We start from the raw sequence: 21696 nt of genomic DNA on the forward strand, positions 1-21696 counted from the left end.
TCTTGGGTGGGGATGGAGTAAATGGAGGAACGTAAACAGAAACAAGCATCTGGCACCCAGCTCTGCGTGGCTTGGCACGCCATTCAAGATCACTTCTGTGCCTGCCCACAGTCTCTGTTAACTTTTTCCTATGAATCATGGGCCCACAGTCTTGCCGCAGTATGGTAAATGCCCCTTCTTGCATCCATGTGGGTGAGACACCAGGGCCATCTTTCTGTCCACACCTGCCGCCGCGAGTTTCAGGCGGCTCCTGGCTTCTATCCCAAGATGGTGCCCAGAAACCCATCTCTCCATGGCTAACTCTCCAAATTTAGTTCTCTGCAGCAGTCCCTGTGCCACGGAGGAATCAGGTGCCTGGGACACACAACCTATCTGTGATGGAATACTAATTCATAGAAGCTGTGTCTCCTCCACATGTACAAAAATAAACAGAATTAATTGGAGATGATCTGATTTCCCCGAGCTCCTTTACTGAACTCAACATCACCAAGTCTTAGAATTACAGTCACTTGCTGGAAAATATGGGAGACCTTTTTCTTAAGTTCATCTCCATCCATCTGATAGTAAAGAAGGGGCAAATGGATATCTGAGATCTCCATGGAGAAATGTCGATGTTTAGAATGGAAGCATATTGCCGTTTTCAAAGAATAGGTTTCAAGGGTCTCTAGAGAATTTATTGATCCGAAAATGTAATCCATAGATTCTAACATTTAACCAGCCACAGGTGCCAACTGTGGGTTTGGAAGCACACCGGGTACACTGAGAATCCAGTGCATTCTGAGGAAGGCCTCCAGGTCCCCAGGAACCATGGTTAGTACTGAGCAGCCCTGAAGTTCCTCAGTGCCCTCTACTGGTCCTGAGCACTTTGAGCTGGGAGGTTTGTGTCTGGGCTCACACTGCATTCCCCTCACTGTGTCTCTGGCACAGAAATACATGGCTGTGTCCTCAGACTGCAGGGTGTTCAGTTTCAGGAAAACTTGGCTTTTGGAGGTGTCCCTGGTGATACTGACTCGGGATTTGAGAGCTGAATTATAATCTGTGCCTCCACCAGCCCATATTGCACCGATCCATTCCAGACCCTTTCCTGGCGGCTGGCGGATCCAGTTCACACCATTGATGGTTAAAGATAATCCAGACACAGTGCAGGTGAGGGACAGGGTCTCTGTAGGCCTCACCAGGCCAGGTCCTGACTCCTTCATCTGCACCTGGGCCCACACACCTAGGAACAGAGAATATCAACGTCAATCACATATATTGTATAAACCCTGTCAAAGTTTGTTAAGTAAAATCCCAGATACACTCACAGCAGGGAGCAGCCAGCAGGCAGAGGAGCAGCCCCAGCACAGTCATGGTCTGATGGAGGCTCCTGGGAGGAGGAGATGGGGTTTCTCAGCCAGGACTGGGCTTTCAGCCTGAGACTAAAGGCTGCTTTGCATGTGGGAGGATCCTGAGGAGATAAGAGGGGAGAAGAGGCAGGGTCTCCATCAGTATCACCAACTGGGGGAGGTTTGCCTGGTGCTGCTTAGAGGAACTGGAGACAAAGAACAGAGAGACCTTTTCTTGATTACTGTTGCTTTTCTTATTTACAAGCAGACATTGATATGGTTCATGCTTTGGGTCCTAGGGGTGAATTAACGGGGAATGTCTTACAGTAAGTGAGTCTGCATTCATGTAGTCCAGGTGGACCAGACTACAATAAATTCTGTGTGAATTAAATCTGTATAAATTTCAGTGCAAGGTTTATGATGGTGCTGTCTTGTGTTCATGGTTTCTTGTGATCAGAAACAATGTTTAAAGGGCAGCATAAAAATTCCTTTTAAAATGTTTCAATAAAGTTGATCCTCGTCTTGTCACACATGTAGAAAATTCAACTTGATAGGACACACCTCACACAAATTACATCATAAGAATCTAAAGTTTCATAGAGAAAAGATTTGACTGCCTAACTTTGATCCTAATTTTCTGGGGCAAACCACCCATTTGTGTAAACAAAGAGCATAAACTTGGGACTCAAACTCCAAATCTGCTTTCTTTCCTGCTGCTTTTCTCCCTCCCTCCCTTCCTCACTCCCTCCCTCCCTTCCAGTTCCTCTCTCTTCTCTCCTTGAGAACATACAAAACAAGATTCCACAATGTGTTGACTCACTTCATGATGTACAGGGAGGATCTGCTCTTATAAAATCTTTTAACAAACGGATACAAAGTCAAGACTGAGGCTCTTCTTTTCAGTTTTATGTTTTTTATACAGAGTGTGCTTGTAGTAACAGCTGACCTGGAACTGGAATCGACTGGTTTTATTTCACAGAAATCTGCCTGCCTCTGCCTCAAGGTCTGGGATTAATGGCATCAAGCCCAGCTTGTGGCCCAATGTTTTTGCTGCCTTACATAATAAAGTAAATTAGAAGCTGTAGTGTATCAAAAGAAGGTGAAGGGCAAGACTTCAGTAAAGGGATTATCTCACCTGACTGTCAATTCACCTGAAGGTTAAGTGTGTGCAGACATTACACTGAGCCTTGGCAATGTGCATCATCAGTGTAGAGAAATGAAAAGCCAGAGCTGGATTTAAACCTCTCATAACAGTGGGGCAGCGTCTAGCAGAGCTTACGTTCACTCAAGCCCATGTCCCGCCATCCATGTTCAGCTTCTATGACTTGTCCTCCATCATACCTGCTCCAGAATCCCCATGTGTTGTTGCTCTCTGGATGTGACATTGACGTTCTCCTGTCTGTTCATCCCTGTAGGGATCTGCATTCCTCCCATGACCACCTTGTACTTTTGTGTGTGATGCATGGTCATCCTGACTGAGGACATTCGATGGGTCCTGAATGACCTGATTGGATCTCCATCCACTTCCTCCACCCTGGAGGCCTTCTGTGATATGTGAATGGCAGAGGTGGAGACATTCCTCTATTCTGGGAGACAGCCGTCCCTGAGGTTCTGATGGTTGCCCACCTCCATGTGTGCTGGGATCCTGCTGCTTGTGATGCTCTGAGGGTGGCAGGAATTTTTTTAGACATTATTATGAATGTGGGTCTATTTTTGTTTATTTAATATTTCCTACATTTTCAACATAATTTGAGAAAGAATATCAAGAGAATGAATGCTATCAGACCACTTACATCATGTATTTTTTCTAATTTAATTTGATAGCCTGGCTGAATCACTGTGTGCCCGCCTTCTGCAATTCCAGGTTCCATTTCTATGGAACTCTATAGAAGGAAGTCCCAATGCATAGTTCCCAGTTAAGAGTGGGGTTCCCTGGTATATCCATACAAAGTACCAATTTCTTTCTGCTTTAGATGTGAATTATTTCCATACATGTTTAGTTATTCATGTACTAATATCAGTGTTCAGTATCCAGGAATGTATACTTATTCAGGATGGTAATTTAAAATCCTAATACCAAACTATGTGTTTTCTTGCATATAGAATCCTAACTTTGGGAGAAGTAGCCTCCTAATAGCAGAGTTCCATAGTCTCCTCAATGCTGAATTTGTCTCTGGTTAATTCCTTGATGAAGGCTTTGTTCAGTGCACTGGTAGATATTTGAAACCATCAACCATTTCTGTGAACAGGATATCAGGAACCATAAATGATGCTACACAAACTTTCTCCAGACAGTGCCAGTGTCCTCTGTGAAAGGCAGCAGAGCACGTGGGAACTCACACGTGCAGTGAAGAGGAGAGTGATTTTTCTCTATGAATGCCCGAGATGTGACAGCTAATGATAACAAGATCAACTTATTTTCAAGCAAAGCTTTCATTAAGAAATATTACTGTGCACTCTGTCTTGTGAGAAATGAGTAGAAACATATATGCAGGTATCAATGAAGACAGTGTTTCATTCCCAGAGAGAAATTAGCCTCAGCTTTCTATATCTGAGGTACTCAGTGTGATGATAACCAAGGGCAGCTAAATTCCCAAATCATTCCTGCATTCCTGTTCTGAAGTTGAGTCCTTGCACTTGGTGTGTGCTGAGTGCATCCTGAATGTTCTGAGCTTCCATGCAGGGAGGTTCTATGAGGAATCACTCTGAATTCCTCTGGCTGTGACACAGGCACAGAACCTTGTCCTCAGTGGTCACAGGTGAGCTTCAGCGAGGACTGGGTCTTGGAAGTGTCTCTGGAGATGGAGATGTGGTTCTTGAGGGATGGGCTGTCTCCAGTGTTTCCACTACTACTTATTTGTTCATTCACTCAGCCTCTTCTCTAGAGGCCGTCGTATCGAGGTCCAGTAGAAACTAGAGTTGATAGAGAATCTGTGATGATAGTGAATCTGTGATGGTGCAGAACAGGAACGGTGACTGTGATATCTTTACGACGGCAAATCCTGACTCCTGCAGCTGCACCTGGCCCAGACATAACGAGACCCAGAAAACAAGGCTCTATCTATGTCCTGTTATTACAATACCCTCCTCATGGACACAGGTGACTCACTCTCACCCTGGCTGAAAGTGGACATGATCAGCTGTGAATGAATCCTTTCTTGGGCCTTTGTAGTAAAACCCAATTGTTATCAAGATGCAGATTTTATAATATGGAACCTATGAAATAAGTATCAACTGTATTTTCTTCGGACACTCAAACTAGAAGACTGAAACCGTGCGTATTTCAGGTTCCAACCTATGTGTGGGATGGACACTAATTCATAGAAGCTGTGTCTTCTCCTTCACACACAAAAGTAAACAGAATGAACTGGAGATGATCTGAGTTTCCCGGCGTCTTTACTGAACTCAACATCACCAACTCGTAGAATTACAGTCACTTGTTGAAAAAGGACGGGAAGCCTTTTCTTAAGTTCATCTCCATCCATCTGACAAGAACCAAGGGGCAAACAAGCATCAGAAATGCTCCATGGAGAAATCTCGTTGTTTGGCTGAATCAGAGAGCAATTTTCAAAAAATAGGATTCAAGGAAATGTCTCTAGAGAAATTCTGAGCAGGGACAGGAAACTGAAGATGGTAACATTTAACCAGCTCAGAGACCATCTGTGGGCTTGGAAGCACTCAGGGTAGACTGAGCACCCACTGTGTTCTGAGGGATTCCTACTGGTCCCCAGGACCCATAGGTAGTACTGAGCTGCCCTGCAGAACTTCACTGCCCCCTACTGGACACGGGCACTTTGGTCTGGGAGGTTTGTGTCTGGGCTCACACTGATGATCCTTCACTGTGTCTCTGGTACAGAAATACACGGCTGTGTCCTCAGGCTGCAGATCGTTCAGTTTCAGGAAAACTTGGCTCTTGGAGGTGTCCCTGGTGATACTGACTCGGGATTTGAGAGCTGAATTATAATATGTGCTTCCACTGCTCCTCATTACACCGATCCATTCCAGACCCTTTCCTGGTGGCTGGCGGATCCAGTTCACAGCATTGCTGGTTAAAGATAATCCAGACACAGTGCAGGTGAGGGACAGGGTCTCTGTAAGCTTCACCAGGCCAGGTCCTGACTCCTTCAGCTGCACCTGGGCCCACACACCTAGGAACAGAGAGTATCAAAGTCAGTCACATACATTGCATAAAACTGGTCAAAGCTTGTGAACTAAAATCCCAGAGACACTCACAGCATGGAGCAGTCAGCAAGCAGAGGAGCAGCCCCAGGACAGCCATGGTCTGATGGAGGCTCCTGGGAGGAGGAGATGGGGTTCCTCAGCCAGGGCTGGGCTTTCAGCCTGAGACTAGAGGCTGCTTTGCATGTGGGAGGATCCTGAGGAGGTAAGAGGGGAGAAGAGGCAGGGTCTCCATCAGTATCACCAACTGAGGGAGGTTTGCCTGGTGCTGCTTAGAGGAAGTGGAGACAAAGAACTGAGAGACCTTTTCTTGATTATTGTTGGTTTTCCTAATTACCAACAAACATTGATATGGTTCATGTTTGGGTCCTAAGGACAAATTAAGAGGGAATGTCTTACAGTAAGTGAGTCTGCATTCATATAGTCCTGGAGGACCAGACTTCAATTAACTCAGCATGAATATAAATCTGTATAAATTTCAGTGCAAGGTTTATGGTGGTGCTGTCTTGTGTTCATGGTCATCTGATTAGAAACAATGTTTAAAGAGCAGCATAAAAATTCCTTTTAAAATGTTTTAGAAGAGTTGATCTTCGTCTGTCACACACGTAGGAAATTCAACTTGATGAGACACACCTCACACAAAATTGCGATATGAGAATCCAAAGTTTCTTGGAAAAACAATTTGAGAGCCTAATTTTGATCCTAATTTTCTGGGGCAAACCACCCATTTGTGTAAACAAGGAGCATAAAAGTGGGACTTAACTCCAAATCTGGTGCCTCCACGCTGCTTATTTCAGTCCCTCCCTCCCTCCCTTCCAGTTCCTCTCTCTTCTCTTCTTGAGCACATACAAAACAAGATCCCACAATGTGTTGACTCACTTCATGATGTACAGGGAGGATCTGCTCTTATAAAACCTTCTAACAAACTGATACAAAATCAAGACTGAGGCTCTTCTTTTCAGTTTTATTTTTTTAGACAGAGTGTGCTTGTACCACCAGCTGACCTGGAACTGGAATAGACTGGCCTTAATTTCACAGAAATCTGCCTACCTCTGCCTCGAGGTCTGGGATTAATGGCATCAAGCCCAGCTTGTGAATCAATGTTTTTGCTACCTTACATAATAAAGTAAATCAGAAACTGTCAGGTATCCAAAGAAGGTGAGGGGTAAGACTTCAGTAAAAGGATTATCTCACCTGACTGTCAGTTCTCCTGAAGGTGAAGTGTGTGCAGACATTACACTCAGCCTTGGCAATGTGCATTATCAGTGTAGAGAAATGAAAACCAGAGCCGGATTTAAACCTCTCACAACAGTGGGGCAGCGTCTAGCAGAGCTTACGTTCACTCAAGTCCATGTCCCTCCATCCATGCTCAGCCTCTATGGCTTGTCCTCCATCATACCTGCTCCAGAATCCCCATGTGTTGTTGCTCTGTGGATATGACGTTGACGTTCTCCTGTCTGTTCATCCCTGTAGGGATCTGCATTCTTCCCATGACCACCTTGTAGTTTTGTGTGTGACGCATGGTCATCCTGACTGAGGACATTCGATGGTTCCTCAATGACCTGATTGGATCTCCATCAACTTCCTCCACCCTGGAGGCCTTCTGTATTTGTACCTGATCTTTGATATGTGAATGGCAGAGGTGGAGACATTCCTCTATTCTGGGAGACAGCCTTCCCTGAGGTTCTGATGGTTGCCCACCTCCATGTGTGCTGGGATCCTGTTTCCTGTGATGCTCTGAGTGTGGCAGGAATATTTTTACATATTATTATGAAAGTGGGTCTATTGTGTTTATTTTATATTTCCTAATTTTTCAACAAAATTTGAGAAAGAATATAAAGTGAATAAATGCCAGACCAGTTACATCATGTTTTTTAAAAAAATTTGTTTTGATAGCCTGGCTGAGTCACTGTGTGCAGGCCTTCTGCAAATCCAGGTTCCATTTCCATGGAACTCTGCATAAGAAAGTCACGAGGTACAGCTACCACTTAAGAGTGGGGTTCAGTGGTATCTTCATACACATTGCCAAGTTATTTTCTACTTTAGATGTTCATTATTTCCATTCCTAGCTTGTTATTCATGTAGTAATATCAGTATTCAGGGTCAAGGAATGTATACTTATTCAGTGTGGTAATTAAAAAAAATATTAGTTATCATTTTTATTTTATGTGTATGAGTGTATTGCCTGCATGTATGTGAGTGCACCCGTGCTGTGCCGTGCTGCAGAGGTCAGAAGAGGGCTTAGGATCCCCTGGAACTGAAGTTACAGATGGTTTGTAGCTACAATGTGGGTGCTGGAAATCGAACCCATGTCCCCTGCAAGAGCAGTCATTGCTCTTAACCACTGAGCCACCTCTCCAGCCCCCAGTGTGGTAATTTTAAATCCTAATACCAAATTGTGTATTTTCTTGCATATAATATTCTCACTTTGGGGAGCAGTAGCCATCTTAAAGCAGAGTTCTCACATCTCTGTAATGCTGAAATTTGGCTCTGGTTAATTCCTTGATGTAGGCATTGTTCAGTGCACTGGCGGGTATTTGAAACCATTAGTCCTTTCCACAAACAAGTGATCAGGAGCCACACCACAAATGATACTACACAAACTTTCTCCAGACAGTGCCAGTGTCCTTCTGTGAAAGGCAGCAGAGCACATGCGAACTCACGTGTGCAGTGAAGAGGAGAATTACTTTTCTCTATGAATGCCTGAGATGCGGTGGCTAAGGAGAGCAAGATCAGCTGAGTTTCAAGCAAAGCGTTCATTAAGAAATATTACTTTATTGACTCTATAGACCTACACAGGTGCCAAGGACCCGAGTGCAACTGATTATGACAAGCAATAATCAGACACATACAGATGAGAGACGCATGTGCCAACATCTCAGTGTTATTAGCAAAAACAATGAGTCTTTCTGTAAGAAACAGTGTTTTACCAGGTTTATACTGAATTCTATATTGTATAACTGTATTAATCCAACAGAGCACCTAAAAATGTTAAAAAGCCACTTTTGAAAGAGATGTATTTTTGCTCTGGAAACTGTTATTGAGTATGTTAAAGCTGTAATGAAATCCTTCTCCTTCTTCTAAAAAAGAAATATTACTGTGCACTGTCTTGTGAGAAATGAGGAGAAGCATATATGCAGGTATCAATGAAGACAGTGTTTCATTCCCAGAGAGAAATTATCCTCAGCTTTCTATATCTGAGGTACTCGGGGTGATGATAACCAAGGGTACCTAAATCCTCAAATCATTTCTCCATTCCTGTTCTGAGGTTGAGTCCTCTACTTGGTGTGTGCTGAGTGCACCCTGTTGTTCTGAGCTTCCATGAAGGGAGGTTCATAACAGGACTCACTCTGAATTCCCCTCACTGTGACACTGGCTCAGTACTGTGTCGTTAGTGGTCACAGGTCAGCTGCAGGGAGGACTGGCTCTGGAAGTGTCTCTGGAGATGGAGATGTTGTTCTGAGGGATGGGCTGTATCCAGTGTTTGCACTACAACTTATGTTTCCCATTCATTCAGTTTTTTGTATAGACAATGACATATCCAGGATATTATAATACCCTCACAGACACATGTGTGAGATGGTGACACTCACCTTAGGGAGCTGTCACCAGGCACAAGAGAAGACCTAAGAATCTCACCTTCTAGGTCAGACTCCTTTCTCAGAGGCCTCAGACTTGTGTCAGCAGAGAACTGTGCATGCCCGCAGCCCAGGAGAGGGATTCAACTTAGCACTGGAAAATGACTTTACTGTGGGTACCCAACCTCCTCTTTATAAGAGGGGTGGGTGGAGACTGACAACCTTAGCTCTTCAAGGAACAGAAATGGTTGTAACTGGGATTATCTTTTTCCATCAATAGATGTTTATATTGCATTTTTGTATATTGCCTACATACATCGTAATCATAAACAGACCCTCTCCCCTTTTTGACCCCACCAGACAGACCTCATGTATTGTCATGCATGCTAAGGCCTATCGAGTCAAGTCTGAGTCCCGAGATGTCCCTTGGTGTGCGTTCCTACACTGGAACCTGGTCAGCCTGTCTAGCATCACCATAACATGGGATTCTTGAAAAGAGAGAATGTGGCTGAGGTGTCACTGATCCATCAGTGCCTGGCCCTTTCCTTGAACCACCTCCTGCAGACCGTCTTCTCTCCTGTCCCTGTAAAGCCTGGCCAGTGCTCAACATCCTCTCATGCTCAGGGTCTTGCTTCCTGATGGTCGTACGCACACTGTCCCGCTTGTCCTTCCGTGGTCTTGTTACTGTGATGTGTTCTCATTTTCCCAAAGCCTGGTGCCATGTCACATAGGTGTTTTAGGTCCACACCTGCCTCCTGCTCCATCTTTCCTGTGGGCTGCAGAGGAATCTCATGCTGAGAGCAGCAGCTGGGCCCTCAGCACCCCAGGTCATCTCACCCAAGGACCTGATCATCCTCAGACCCTGGCCTTGCCCACAGCCCACACAGGACAGGCTTTGACAGACCGACTGCAAGGACTCGAGGTGAGGCTGCTGAATACAATCCTTCTCCCCGGGTCTTTGCACAGGCTGAGGCTCATCTTGGGATTGGCAGAGGTGCTGTTTGTGTTTGGCACCTTCTTCTCTATTGGAATATTAAGAAGAGATCTGATGGGTGTTCTTTCCATATTTCAGCTTCAGCAATGACAAGAGCAGCTCTGATGGAGAGCACAGAGGAGTCCAATGCTTACATGATCCTTACAAATTCTGCTCCCAACAGACAAAACCCTGGTAGGTCATTCAGGGTGCACCATCCCAACACCTGTGAGTCCCAACTGTGTGTTCTAAGCCCTGGATCACCTCATAGCACAGTGAGAGTAATGTTTGTTTAGGACGTGGCTGGTCTTCAAGATTTTGGCTAAGAAATAGAGCTGATACCTACATTTCACAGTCTTTAAAGGCCAAGACTTCCCACTCCATTCTTTGGTGTGAGTGTGTGTGTGTGTGTTCAAACCGTGTTTCTTAGTGATACCACTGTCCTACTTTTGTTCTCTTTCTGTGATAAAACACTGTCATGCAGAGCAGCTGAGGGGAGGACAAAGTGTTGGAGTTCGTTTATTCCTGCTGAGAACTTCCCCAACTGAAAGTCTTGATGTCATACATGGGTCCATTAGGAGTCTGTGACTATAGTTTATTCAGCAGGATTGATTTAGTTTGCTCCCAGGTTTCCTGTCCCTGGCGAAGATCATTGCCTGCTCTTTTGATCATTCACCAACTTTGTCCCTTGCCTGAACTATCTCTTAAGCTTCCATCACAATTGATATTTACTGTTGTGACCGGATCCATTGAGCCCAAAACGTTGTTGTAGTGGATGTAAATCAAATGCTATAAACTATGCTATAGTTATAAACCTAATGTTGTCCCCCTTAAATTGTAATTCCATCTCCAGAGGTAGTTGATTCCGGAAGCAATTGGACAAAAGCATTAGGATTGAGTGGCCTGCTGAGCTACTAGTTTCTGATATAAAAGAGCAGGAAATGGAGAATGCTGTTTTTTTTGAGCAAACGTGTTAGACTTAGAAATATGTGGTCACGTCATTCCTTCTGATACTCATGTTTTCTACAAAGTCACAGCAGGCAGTAAACTGTGGCAGATACATCATTGCTTATAGGGAAAACTCAGCGTTTCCTTCTAGTTAGACCCTAAGTGATTTTTATACATTAGAATAATCTATTTATTAGAGTCCTTTTGCTATAATGTTAGTAGAATTATTCAGTCTTGTGTGCATTCAAAACCGACCATCTATATATGTTTTTCTCTCCCTCAGTACTTGGAAGATATTAAGCACTTATCCCTCAGCTTCCTGTCTCCAAGCTCTCTAACCTGCAGGCTCACTGCCGTCCATTCTCACTTGTAGGCTGATCCTCACTGTGACACTAGGTGACAGTGGATGTTTTGGTTTTCAGCTTTACTCAGGTTGTTCACAGAACATGCTGATTTCTCCTGATCTCAGCAGTCTAAACTCCTCTCAATCTGAACTCCACAGCTTCATCACACCGAGACGGTGTCACTGTGACAGTGTCCAGAGAAGCCTCTGCCTCCGATTGGTAGATGCTATTTAGACAAGTGGCTCACACTGATGATCCATTAACACTGATCTCACAGCCAACATTGCTTCACTGAATGGCATCTTTTAGCTCACATACAAGACACGCACCTGAATTCTTAGGGTCAGCAGCAACAGAGTAGTAATTACAGTAGCCATGGAAAGAAACAAAACCATCAGCATAAAGTGCAAATGGATAATTGTGCCTTTTAACCACCCATGGGAAAGGCTGATGAGAGTTGGAAGGACTGTGGCTCATGTCAGCCTTCACATGCACACTGGGGACTCACTTTCCCCGGGTTGAAAGTTCACATGAACAGCTGTGAATAAACCCTTTCCTGGGACTTTGTGGTATAAAAAAATTAATTTGTACCAAGATGCATATTTTATAATATGGATCCTATGAAAAATGAATCAATTGTACCTTCCACAGACACTCAAACTAGAAAATTGAAACACTGGGTATTTCAGTTTCCAACTTATCTGTGCGATGGAACATTAATTCATAGAAGCTGTATCTTCCCCTCCCCATGTATAAAAACAACTAGAGTGAATTGAAGATGATCTGAAATTTCCCACAGCGTCTTTACTGAACTCAACATCACCAATTCTTAGAGTTACAGACACTTGCTGAAAAACAGGGGAATCCTTTTCTTAAGTTCATCTCCATCCATAGGACGGCAACAAAAGTGACAAACGGATACTGGAGACGCTCCACAGAGAAATGTCAAAAGCAAATAGTGATTTTCACATGAATGTGGTTCAAGGAAGCATGTCTAGAGGATTTTCTGAGCAGGGAAAGGACACCATAGATTCTCACATTTAACCGGTCCCAGGTGCCCTCTGTGGGTGTACTGAGCAGCCCTGAAGGCCTTCTGTGCCTCCTTCTGGTCCTGAGCACTTTGAGCTGGGAGGTTTGTGTCTGGGCTCACACTGATGTTCCCTCACTGTGTCTCTGGCACAGAAATACACGGCTGTGTCCTCAGGCTGCAGATCGTTCAGTTTCAGGAAAACTTGGCTCTTGGAGGTATCCCTGGTGATGCTGACTGGGGATTTGAGAGCCGAATTATAATTTGTGCCTCTGCCACCCCACATTACACTGATCCATTCCAGACTGTTTCCTGGCTGCTGACGGATCCAGTGCACACTATCGCTGGTTAAGGAAAATCCAGACACAGTGCAAGTGAGGGACAGGGCCTCCATAGGCTTCACCAGGCCAGGTCCTGACCCTTCAGCTACACGTGGGCCAAGACATCTTGGAACAGAGAGTATCAAAGTCCATCACATATACTGTATAAAAGTTGTCAAAGTTTATCAACCAAAAAATCTCAGAGACACTCACAGGAGGGAGCAGCCAGCAGGCAGAGGAGCAGCCCCAGGATAGCCATGGTCTGATGGAGGCTCCTGTGAGGAGTAGATAAGGTTCCTCAGCCAGGGCTGGGCTTTCAACATGAGACTAGAGGTTGCTTTGCATGTGGGAGGATCCTGAGGGGGTAAGAGGGGAGGAGAGGCAGGGTCTCCATCAGTATCACCAACTGAGGGAGGTTTGCCTGGTGCTGCTTAGAGGAACTGGAGGCAAAAAACAAAGAGAACGTTTCTTGTTACCTGTTGCTTTTCTTAAATGCAAACAGGCATTGATATGTTTCATGTTTTTGTCTGTGGGGCCAATTTTGGGGCAATTTCGTACATTAAGGGAATCTGCATTCCTGTAGTCGAGGTGACCAGACCATAATACCCTCAGTGCATCTCCATCAATCCTCAGTAAATATCTGTCAATTGCAGTGAAAGGTTTATGATGGTGTGTCTTGTATTTACGGTCTTGTGATCAGAGACCATGTTTAAAGGGCAGCATAAAAATTGCTTAAAAAGGAAAAAAAAATCAGTGAAGTTGATCTTACTCTTGTCACACAAGTAGGAAATCCAATTAATTTGGAGTCCCTCACAGTTAACTGAATCCTGAGACTCCAAAGTTTCTTGGAGAAAAGATTGGAGAGCCAAATTTCCATCCTATGTTGCTGGGTAAAACCACATATTTGCCTACATAAGGACAAAAGACTTGGGATTCAAACTCCATATCCCCCTCCCTCCCTCCTCCTCCCCTTCTCTCCCTTTGTCTCTTATCTCCTACAGCACATACGAATCAAGATTCCAGAATGTGTTGATTCAGTTCACGAGGCACAGGGAGACTCTGCTATTCATAAAACCTTCTATAAGCTAACACAAATCAAGACTGAGGCTCTTTGTTCAGTTTGTCTTTTTTTTTAGACGAAGTCTACTTATAGCACCAACTTACTTGGAACTTTACCAGACCAGCCTGTGTTTCACAGCCATCTGCCTGCCTGTGCTCTCTGAGTTCTGGGATTAATGGCATGTGCCATCAAGCTCTGCTTGAGACTCAATGTTTTATGCTAACCTATGTAATAACTGATCACAGAAAGGTGAGGAGCAAACTCTTCAATATGGGGATGATGTCACCTGGGTGTCCATCCTCGGGAAGGTGAAGTGTGTGCAGACATTACACTGAGCCTTGGCTGTGTGCATCACCATTGTAGAGAAATGGAAATCCTGAGCCTGATTTACATCTTTCACACAGTGGGGCAGCATCTATCAGTGATCACGTTCACTCGTGTCTGTTTCTGTCCTCCATCCATGCTCAGCCTCTGTGGCTCATCCTCTATCATTCTTGTTTCTGGCTTCCCATGTGTGGTTGCTGTGTGGATGTGATGATGATCATCTCATGTCCTTTCAACCCTACAGGGTCCTGTTTCCTTCCCATGACCACTTTGTTTTGTCGTTCCTGACACCTGGTCATCCTGACTGAGGACATTCTGCATGTCCCGGATGAACTGTTTGGATTTACATCCACTTCCTCCACCCTGGAGGCCTTCTGTATTTGTACCCAATCTTTGATATGTGCGTGGCAGAGGTGGAGACAGTCCTGTACTCTGTTAGATAACTGTCCCTGAGTTTCTGGTGATCACCCACCTCCATGTGTGCTGAGCTCCCCTTGCCTCTGATGCTCTGAAAGGTGGCTGTTATATTTTTTAGACATTATGCTGAATGTTGGTCTATTTGTGTTTATTTAATATTTTTCTCAGTTTTGATAAAATTTGAAAATTTCACGACAATAAATCCTATCAGACCAATTACTTTGTGGTTTTAAATTTATTTTATCAGTTTAAAAAATTTTTATAGCCAAGGTGAGTTACTGTGGCCCAGCATTCTGCCCTTCCAGGATCCATTTACATGTAACTTTATAGGAGAAAGTCACAAAGGATAGATACCACTAAGAGTGGGGCTTAGTGGTATCTCCATGCACAGTGTCTAGTTTTTTTCTTCTTTAGATGTGAATTGTTTCCATACATGTCTAGTTATTCATTTCTTATATCAGTTTTCAGTATTAAAGAATGCATACTTCTTCAGTGCAGTAATTTTAAATCCTAATGCCAAATGATGTATTTTCTGGCACATAATATTCTAACTTTGTGAAGCAGTAGTATCGACATAGCAGAATTCTTGCACCTTTACAATGCTGAAATTTAGCTCCAGGCAATTCCTTTATTTCCACACTGTTCAGTGAATTGTAGGGTATTTTAGACAATCATTTCTGCCAATAAGAGATCAGGAACTTCAACACAAATGATACTACACACTGTTTCCAGAAAGGACAGTGTCCTTGGGGGAAAGGGGGCAGAGCTCTGTTATCACGTGGGAACTCACATGTGGAGGCAAGAGAATCACATTTTGTATTCGTGCCTGTGATGACGTGGCTAAGAATAGCAATATGAACTTATTTTCAAGCACTGATTGAATTTAGAAATATTACTGTTCCGACTGCCCTGTGAGAAATGGGAAGAATCATATACACAGTACCAATGAATAGAGTATTTCATTCCAGAGAAAAGAATATCCTCAAGTTTCTATATCTGAGGTAGTCAGAGAGATGCTACCTCAGGGCAGCTAAAATGCCCAAACCATTTCTTTAGTCCTGTCCTGAAACTGAGTCCTTGAACTTAGCATGTGCTGAGGGCATCCTGAATGTTCTGAGCTTCCATGCAGGGAGGTTCTATGAGGAATCACTCTGAATTCCTCTGGCTGTGACATAGGCACAGAACCTTGTCCTCAGTGGTCACAGGTGAGCTTCAGCGAGGACTGGGTCTTGGAAGTGTCTCTGGAGATGGAGATGTGGTTCTTGAGGGATGGGCTGTCTCCAGTGTTACCACTCCTACTTATTTGTTCATTCACTCAGCCTCTTCTCTGAGGCCATCGTATCGAGGTCCAGTAGAAACTAGCGTTGATAGAGGAATCTGTGATGGTGCAGGACAGGAATGGTGACTGTGATGTCTTCACGATGGCAAATCCTGACTCCTGCAGCTGCACCTGGCCCAGACATAACGAGACCCCGAAAACAAGGCTCTATCTATATCCTGTTATTACAATGCCCTCCACATGCACACAGGTGCCTCACTCTCACCCTGGCTGAAAGTGGACATGATCAGCTGTGAATGAATCGTTTCTTGGGCCTTTGTAGTAAAACCTAATTTTTATCAAGATGCAGATTTTATAATATGGAACCTATGAGATAAGAATCAACTGTATTTTCTTCGGACACTCAAACTAGAAGACTGAAACCGTGCGTATTTCAGGTTCCAACCTATGTGTGGGATGGACACTAATTCATAGAAGCTGTGTCTTCTCCTTCACACACAAAAGTAAACAGAATGAACTGGAGATGATCTGAGTTTCCCGGCGTCTTTACTGAACTCAACATCACCAACTCGTAGAATTACAGTCACTTGTTGAAAAAGGATGGGAAGCCTTTTCTTAAGTTCATCTCCATCCATCTGACAGGAACCAAAAGGCAAACAGGAGTCAGAGATGCTCCATGGAGAAATGTCGTTGTTTGGCTGAATCAGAGAGAATATTCAAAAAACAGGATTCAAGGAAGTGTCTCTAGAGAAATTTTGAGCAGGGACAGGAAACTGGAGATTGTAACATTTAACCAGGTCAGAGACCATATGTGGGCTTGGAAGCACTCAGGGTAGACTGAGCACCCACTGTGTTCTGAGGAAGTCCTACTGGTCCCCCAGGACCCATGGGTAGTACTGAGCTGCCCTGCAGAACTTCACTGCCCCCTACTGGACATGGGCACTTTGATCTGGGAGGTTTGTGTCTGGGCTAACACTGCAGTCCCCTCACTGTGGCTCTGGCACAGTAATACATGGCTGTGTCCTCAGGCTGCAGATTGTTCAGTTTCAGGAAAACTTGGCTCTTGGAGGTGTCCCTGGTGATACTGAGTCTGGATTTGAGAGCCGAATTATAATCTGTGCCTCCACCACTATACATTACACCGATCCATTCCAGACCCTTTCCTGGTGGTTGGCGGATCCAGTGCACATGATTGCCCGTTAAGGAAAATCCAGACACAGTACAGGTGAGGGACGGTCTCCTTAGGCTTCACCAGGCCAGGTCCTGATTCCTTCAGCTGCACCTGGGCCCAGACACCTAGGAACAGAGAGTATCAAAGTCAAGCAAATACGTCAAAGCATAAAACCGGTCAAAGCTTGTGAACTAAAATCCCAGAGACACTCACAGCATGGAGCAGTCAGCAGGCAGAAGAGCAGCCCCAGCACAGCCATGGTCTGATGGAGGCTCCTGGGAGGAGGAGATGGGGTTCCTCAGCCAGGGCTGTGCTTTCAGCCTGAGACTAGAGGCTGCTTTGCATGTGGGAAGATACTGAGGATTTAAGAGGGGACAAGAGGCAGGTCTCCATCAGTATCACCAACTGAGGGAGGTTTGCCTGGTGCTGCTTAGAGGAAGTGGAGACAAAGAACTGAGAGACCTTTTCTTGATTATTGTTGCTTTTCTTAATTACAAGCAGACATTGATGTGGTTCATGCTTTGGGTCCTAGGGGTAAATTAAGGGGGAATGTCTTACAGCACATGAGTCTGCATTCATGTAGTCCAGGTGGACCAGACTACAATAAATTCTGTGTGACTATAAATCTGTATAAATTTCAGTGCAAGGTTTATGATGGTGCTGTCTTGTGTTCATTGTTTCTTGTGATCAGAAACAATGTTTAAAGGCAGGATAAAAATTCCTTTTAAAATGTTTCAATAGAGTTGATGCTCATCTTGTCACACATGTAGAAAATTCAACTTGATAAGACACACCTCACACAAATTACATCAAAAGAATCTAAAATTTCATAGAGAAAAGATTTGAGAGCCTAACTTTGATCCTAATTTTCTGGGGCAAACCACCCATTTGTGTAAACAAAGAGCATAAACTTGGGACTCAGTTTCCAAATTTGCTTTCTTTCCTGCTGTTTTTCTCCCTCTCTCCCTCCCTCCTTCCTCCCTATCCCCTTCCTCCCTCCCCCCTCTGTCCCTCCCTCCCTTCCTCGGTCCCCCCCTCTCTCCCTTCTCGTCTCTATCTCTTCTCTCCTTGAGCACATACAAAACAATTGAGTCAATGTGTTGACGCAGCTCATGAGGTACAGGGTCTATATTTATTTAATAATTCCTACATTTTCAACATAATTTGAGAAAGAATATCAAGAGAATAAATGCTATCAGACCACTTACATCATGTATTTTTTCTAATTTAATTTGATAGCCTGGCTGAGTCACTGTGTGCCCGCCTTCTGCAATTCCAGGTTCCTTTCCATGGAACTCTATAGAAGGAAGTCCCGATGCATAGGTCCCAGTTAAGAGTGGGGTTCCGTGGTATATCCATACACAGTACCAATTTTTTTCTACCTTAGATGTGAATTAATTCCATACGTGTTTAGTTATTCATGTACTAATATCAGTGTTCAGTATCCAGCAATGTATACTTATTCAGGGTGGTAATTTAAAATCCTAATACCAAAATATGTATTTTCTTATGTATAAAATCCTAACTTTGGGGAGCAGTAGCCACCTTATAGGAGAGTTCTTGCATCTCCTCAATGCTGAAGTTGGGCTCTGGTTAATTCCTTGATGAAGGCATTTTTCAGTGCACTGGCAGGTATTGGAAACCCTCAATTATTTCCACAAACAAGTGATCAGGAACCACAAATGATACCACACAAACTTTCTCCAGACAGTGCAGTGTGCTCTGTGAAAGGCAGCAGAGCACGTGGGAACTCACGTGTGCAGTGAAGAGGAGAATGATTTTTCTCTATGAATGCCTGAGATGTGGTGGCTAAGGAAAGCAAGATCAGCTGAGTTTCAAGCAAAGCGTTCATTAAGAAATATTACTCTGCACTCTGTCTTTTGAGAAATGAGGAGAAACACATATGCAGGTAAAATGTAGACAGTATCTCTCTCTCAGATGATAACCAAGGGCAGCTAAATCCCCAAATCATTTCTCCATTCCTGTTCTGAAGTTGTGTCCTCTCACTTGGTGTGTGTGGAGTACACCCTGTTGTTCTGAGCTTCCATGCAGGGAGGTTCGTGTCAGGACTCACTCTGAATTCCCCTCACTGTGACACAGGAACAGTGCTGTGTCCTCAGTGTTCACCGAGCTCAGCTGTGGGGAGGTCTGGCACTTGGAAGTGTCTGTGGAGATGGAGATGTGACTCCTGAGAGACAGGTTGTATCCAGTGTTTCCACTACCACCTATTTTCCCATCCGCTCAGGCTCTTTTCTAGAGACTGTTGTATCGAGGAACCAGTGGTGACACAGAGATCTGCGATGGTGCCCGAGAGGGACAGTGACTGAGAGGAATTCACCAGGGCAAATCCTGACTCTGACAGCTGTACCTGGAACAGGACACATGGAGACCAGACAAATCAGACCCTGTTTGTGTCCTTCTAATAAAGTACCCTCAGAGACCACATGTGAGAGTGTGACACTCACATTGGGGAGCTGTCACGAGGCACAATAGAAGTCCTAGGCATCTCACTTTCTAGGCCAGACTCCTTCCACAGAGACGTCAACCTAGGCAAACAGAGAACTGTGCATGCCTGACAGCCTAGATGAGAGATTCAGCTTAGCATTGGAAAATGACTTTATAAGTAGGGGGGCAACTGGTGTGTGGAGGCATTCTGATTCCAGGCAAAGGGTGAGGAGTTGTACCTCTATAAGGTACTACTTTGTCAACTAGCTTGGGGAGCTTAATTACTAACAATACATTAAAGTACTAGAATAGTTTCAAACATCTTCTGAACCAATGGGTATTCAATCAGGTGACTAGAATCCCATGAGGGCCATGTTGTATTCTACAGTGATTTCCTTTTGAAGAACAGACATCAGCTGAGGGGCCACCCTGTCTGGTCTGGAAATCCAGGAGGACTGTTGTTGTAAGATATGGTCTCTGATGTTCCAGATTCATGAGGGAGGGGTGAAATTATTGTGTTTGCTCCTTCCTCAGACTTGGTAGGCAGTATGCAGCAAGCCTGGTGACATTTCCCACACATGCCTGCCCCATTCCTTGCTCTGACCTGATGCCATTGTGTTTGTGATAATCTCTCTCAAGAACAAGTCATAGTACATCTCTTGCACCTGAATTAAAGCCTGTATTCATCAGCCCTGGACATCCACTAGACACGAAGCTACTGTGAGTGGAATGGCACAGAATATGCTCATTCCAGTCTACAGATACTGCATGGAGGTCAACCCTACTTTAGGCTGAAATGAGAGAATGTTCCTACAACCTGTTCCAAAGGGAGTGGAGGTCATAGAGAAGACGTCCCATCATTGGTGGAACACAAAAGATGGAGTTTCTTTCCTCTCCTGAACCCCAAAGAGTGCCATCTGTTGGTATTCTCCACAGGGACCTGAGTCACTGAGAATGAAGACCGTTATCCATCTTGTTCACTCTAACCAGCCTCACACAGTCCTTCTATTTATGGCTGGAATAAAATTATATTGTCCATAAACCACAATTCCTTATTTCACCGCTTACCTCTGATAGGCAGAGGTTAATTATTGTGAGCAGTGCTGAGGGAACATGGGTGTGAAACTCAGTTTTTCACACTACAGCCTCAGCAGAGAAGATTCAGTTAAGGTCATTGTTTGCCACATGCCGGAAAAAATACCTTAAGCTGTTTCTGTAGAATCATGGAGGCAGATCCATTATATTTTTCTGAGATTAGTATCTCCAGGGCACTTTAAGATGACATAGCAAAGATGGCCATTGGGTGTCAGGAGATCAGTGGACACCGTCCTGTGTGGACTCTTCCTTCCCTTCACTCCCTGAGTGGTCTCTCCCATCTGAATTGGTCAGTCTGCATGGAAGTAAGTGTTTGTGAATCATTCTTGAGCTGATTCAGACTCCTGTCATCTAGGCTGAACTCTGATCTCTACACAGACAGGGAAGGCCAGGGAGATGCTGGAGAGCAGACGCAGCAATATTCTGCAGAGGGAGGCTGAGTCAGACTGGATCGAGTCAGAAGTAGCAGATTGAGGATGATGGCTGACAGGAATGGTTTGGAATGCATGCTAGAGGGAAGCAGGGAGTCTTGGGGTCTCTTCCCTTATGCAAGACCACCGCAGCGAGATCTGACTTGCTCACAGACAAAATGAAGGATATATTTGGAGATGAAATAGTTTATCCCTCAAGCAATTGGAATAAACCATTAGCACTGAGATGGCCTGCTAAGCGACTAGGTTTTCTAATGCAGGAGGAAATAAAGAATATTACTATTTTCAGTAATTGTGGTACAATGAAAGATGTGGAGTCACACCATTGTCCTTGACACTCGTGTTCTACAAAGTCAATGCAAACAGTTATGGCATACCCAGCCAAATCTTATAGGGAAAAGTCAGGGTTTTGTGTTGTTTGACCCTTTTCTTAATTTTATATATTGGACTCAGATTTATATATATATATATATATTTTAATTAGAGGAAGCATTTCATTACAACAGCATTAACCTATTCAATAACATTTTTCTGAGCTAGGGTCGATCTCTTTCAAAATTGGCTATACATTTCTAGGTTTACAGATGAATTATTATGCTTATATAATCTTTTACTCATTATAAACTCTATAAGACATAAAAGATTATATAAGCGTAATAATTCATCTGTAAACCTAGAAATGTATAGCCAATTTTGATAGAGATGTACCCTAGGTCAGAAAAATGTTATTGAATAGGTTAATGCTGTTGTAATGAAATGCTTCTTTTAATTAAAAAAAAA

General features: G+C 44.0%; 1 pseudogene and 2 gene segments (V, D, J or C); all 3 read right to left on the minus strand.

Annotated features, from left to right (window-relative positions):
- Positions 1-710: 710 nt before the first annotated feature.
- On the minus strand, positions 711-1353 carry LOC103737419. The segment is given in 2 exon segments: positions 711-1219; positions 1305-1353. Coding segments are annotated over 2 exon segments (555 nt in total).
- A 3689-nt stretch (positions 1354-5042) lies between these two features.
- On the minus strand, positions 5043-5613 carry LOC103737420. The segment is given in 2 exon segments: positions 5043-5473; positions 5559-5613. Coding segments are annotated over 2 exon segments (477 nt in total).
- A 10197-nt stretch (positions 5614-15810) lies between these two features.
- Positions 15811-21696, minus strand: part of LOC103737422 — an 8131-nt pseudogene continuing 2245 nt past the window's right edge. Inside the window, exons 2-3 of the transcript XR_003850162.1 lie at positions 16765-17070; positions 15811-15945 (exon numbers count right to left, since the gene is read on the minus strand). The product of XR_003850162.1 is annotated as an Ig heavy chain V region PJ14-like (transcript). The remainder of the gene's footprint in view (positions 15946-16764; positions 17071-21696) is intronic.

The sequence above is a fragment of the Nannospalax galili genome, unplaced genomic scaffold (assembly GCF_000622305.1).
Source record: "Nannospalax galili isolate Female #2095 unplaced genomic scaffold, S.galili_v1.0 scaffold1938, whole genome shotgun sequence".
NCBI classification, from domain to species: domain Eukaryota; kingdom Metazoa; phylum Chordata; class Mammalia; order Rodentia; family Spalacidae; genus Nannospalax; species Nannospalax galili.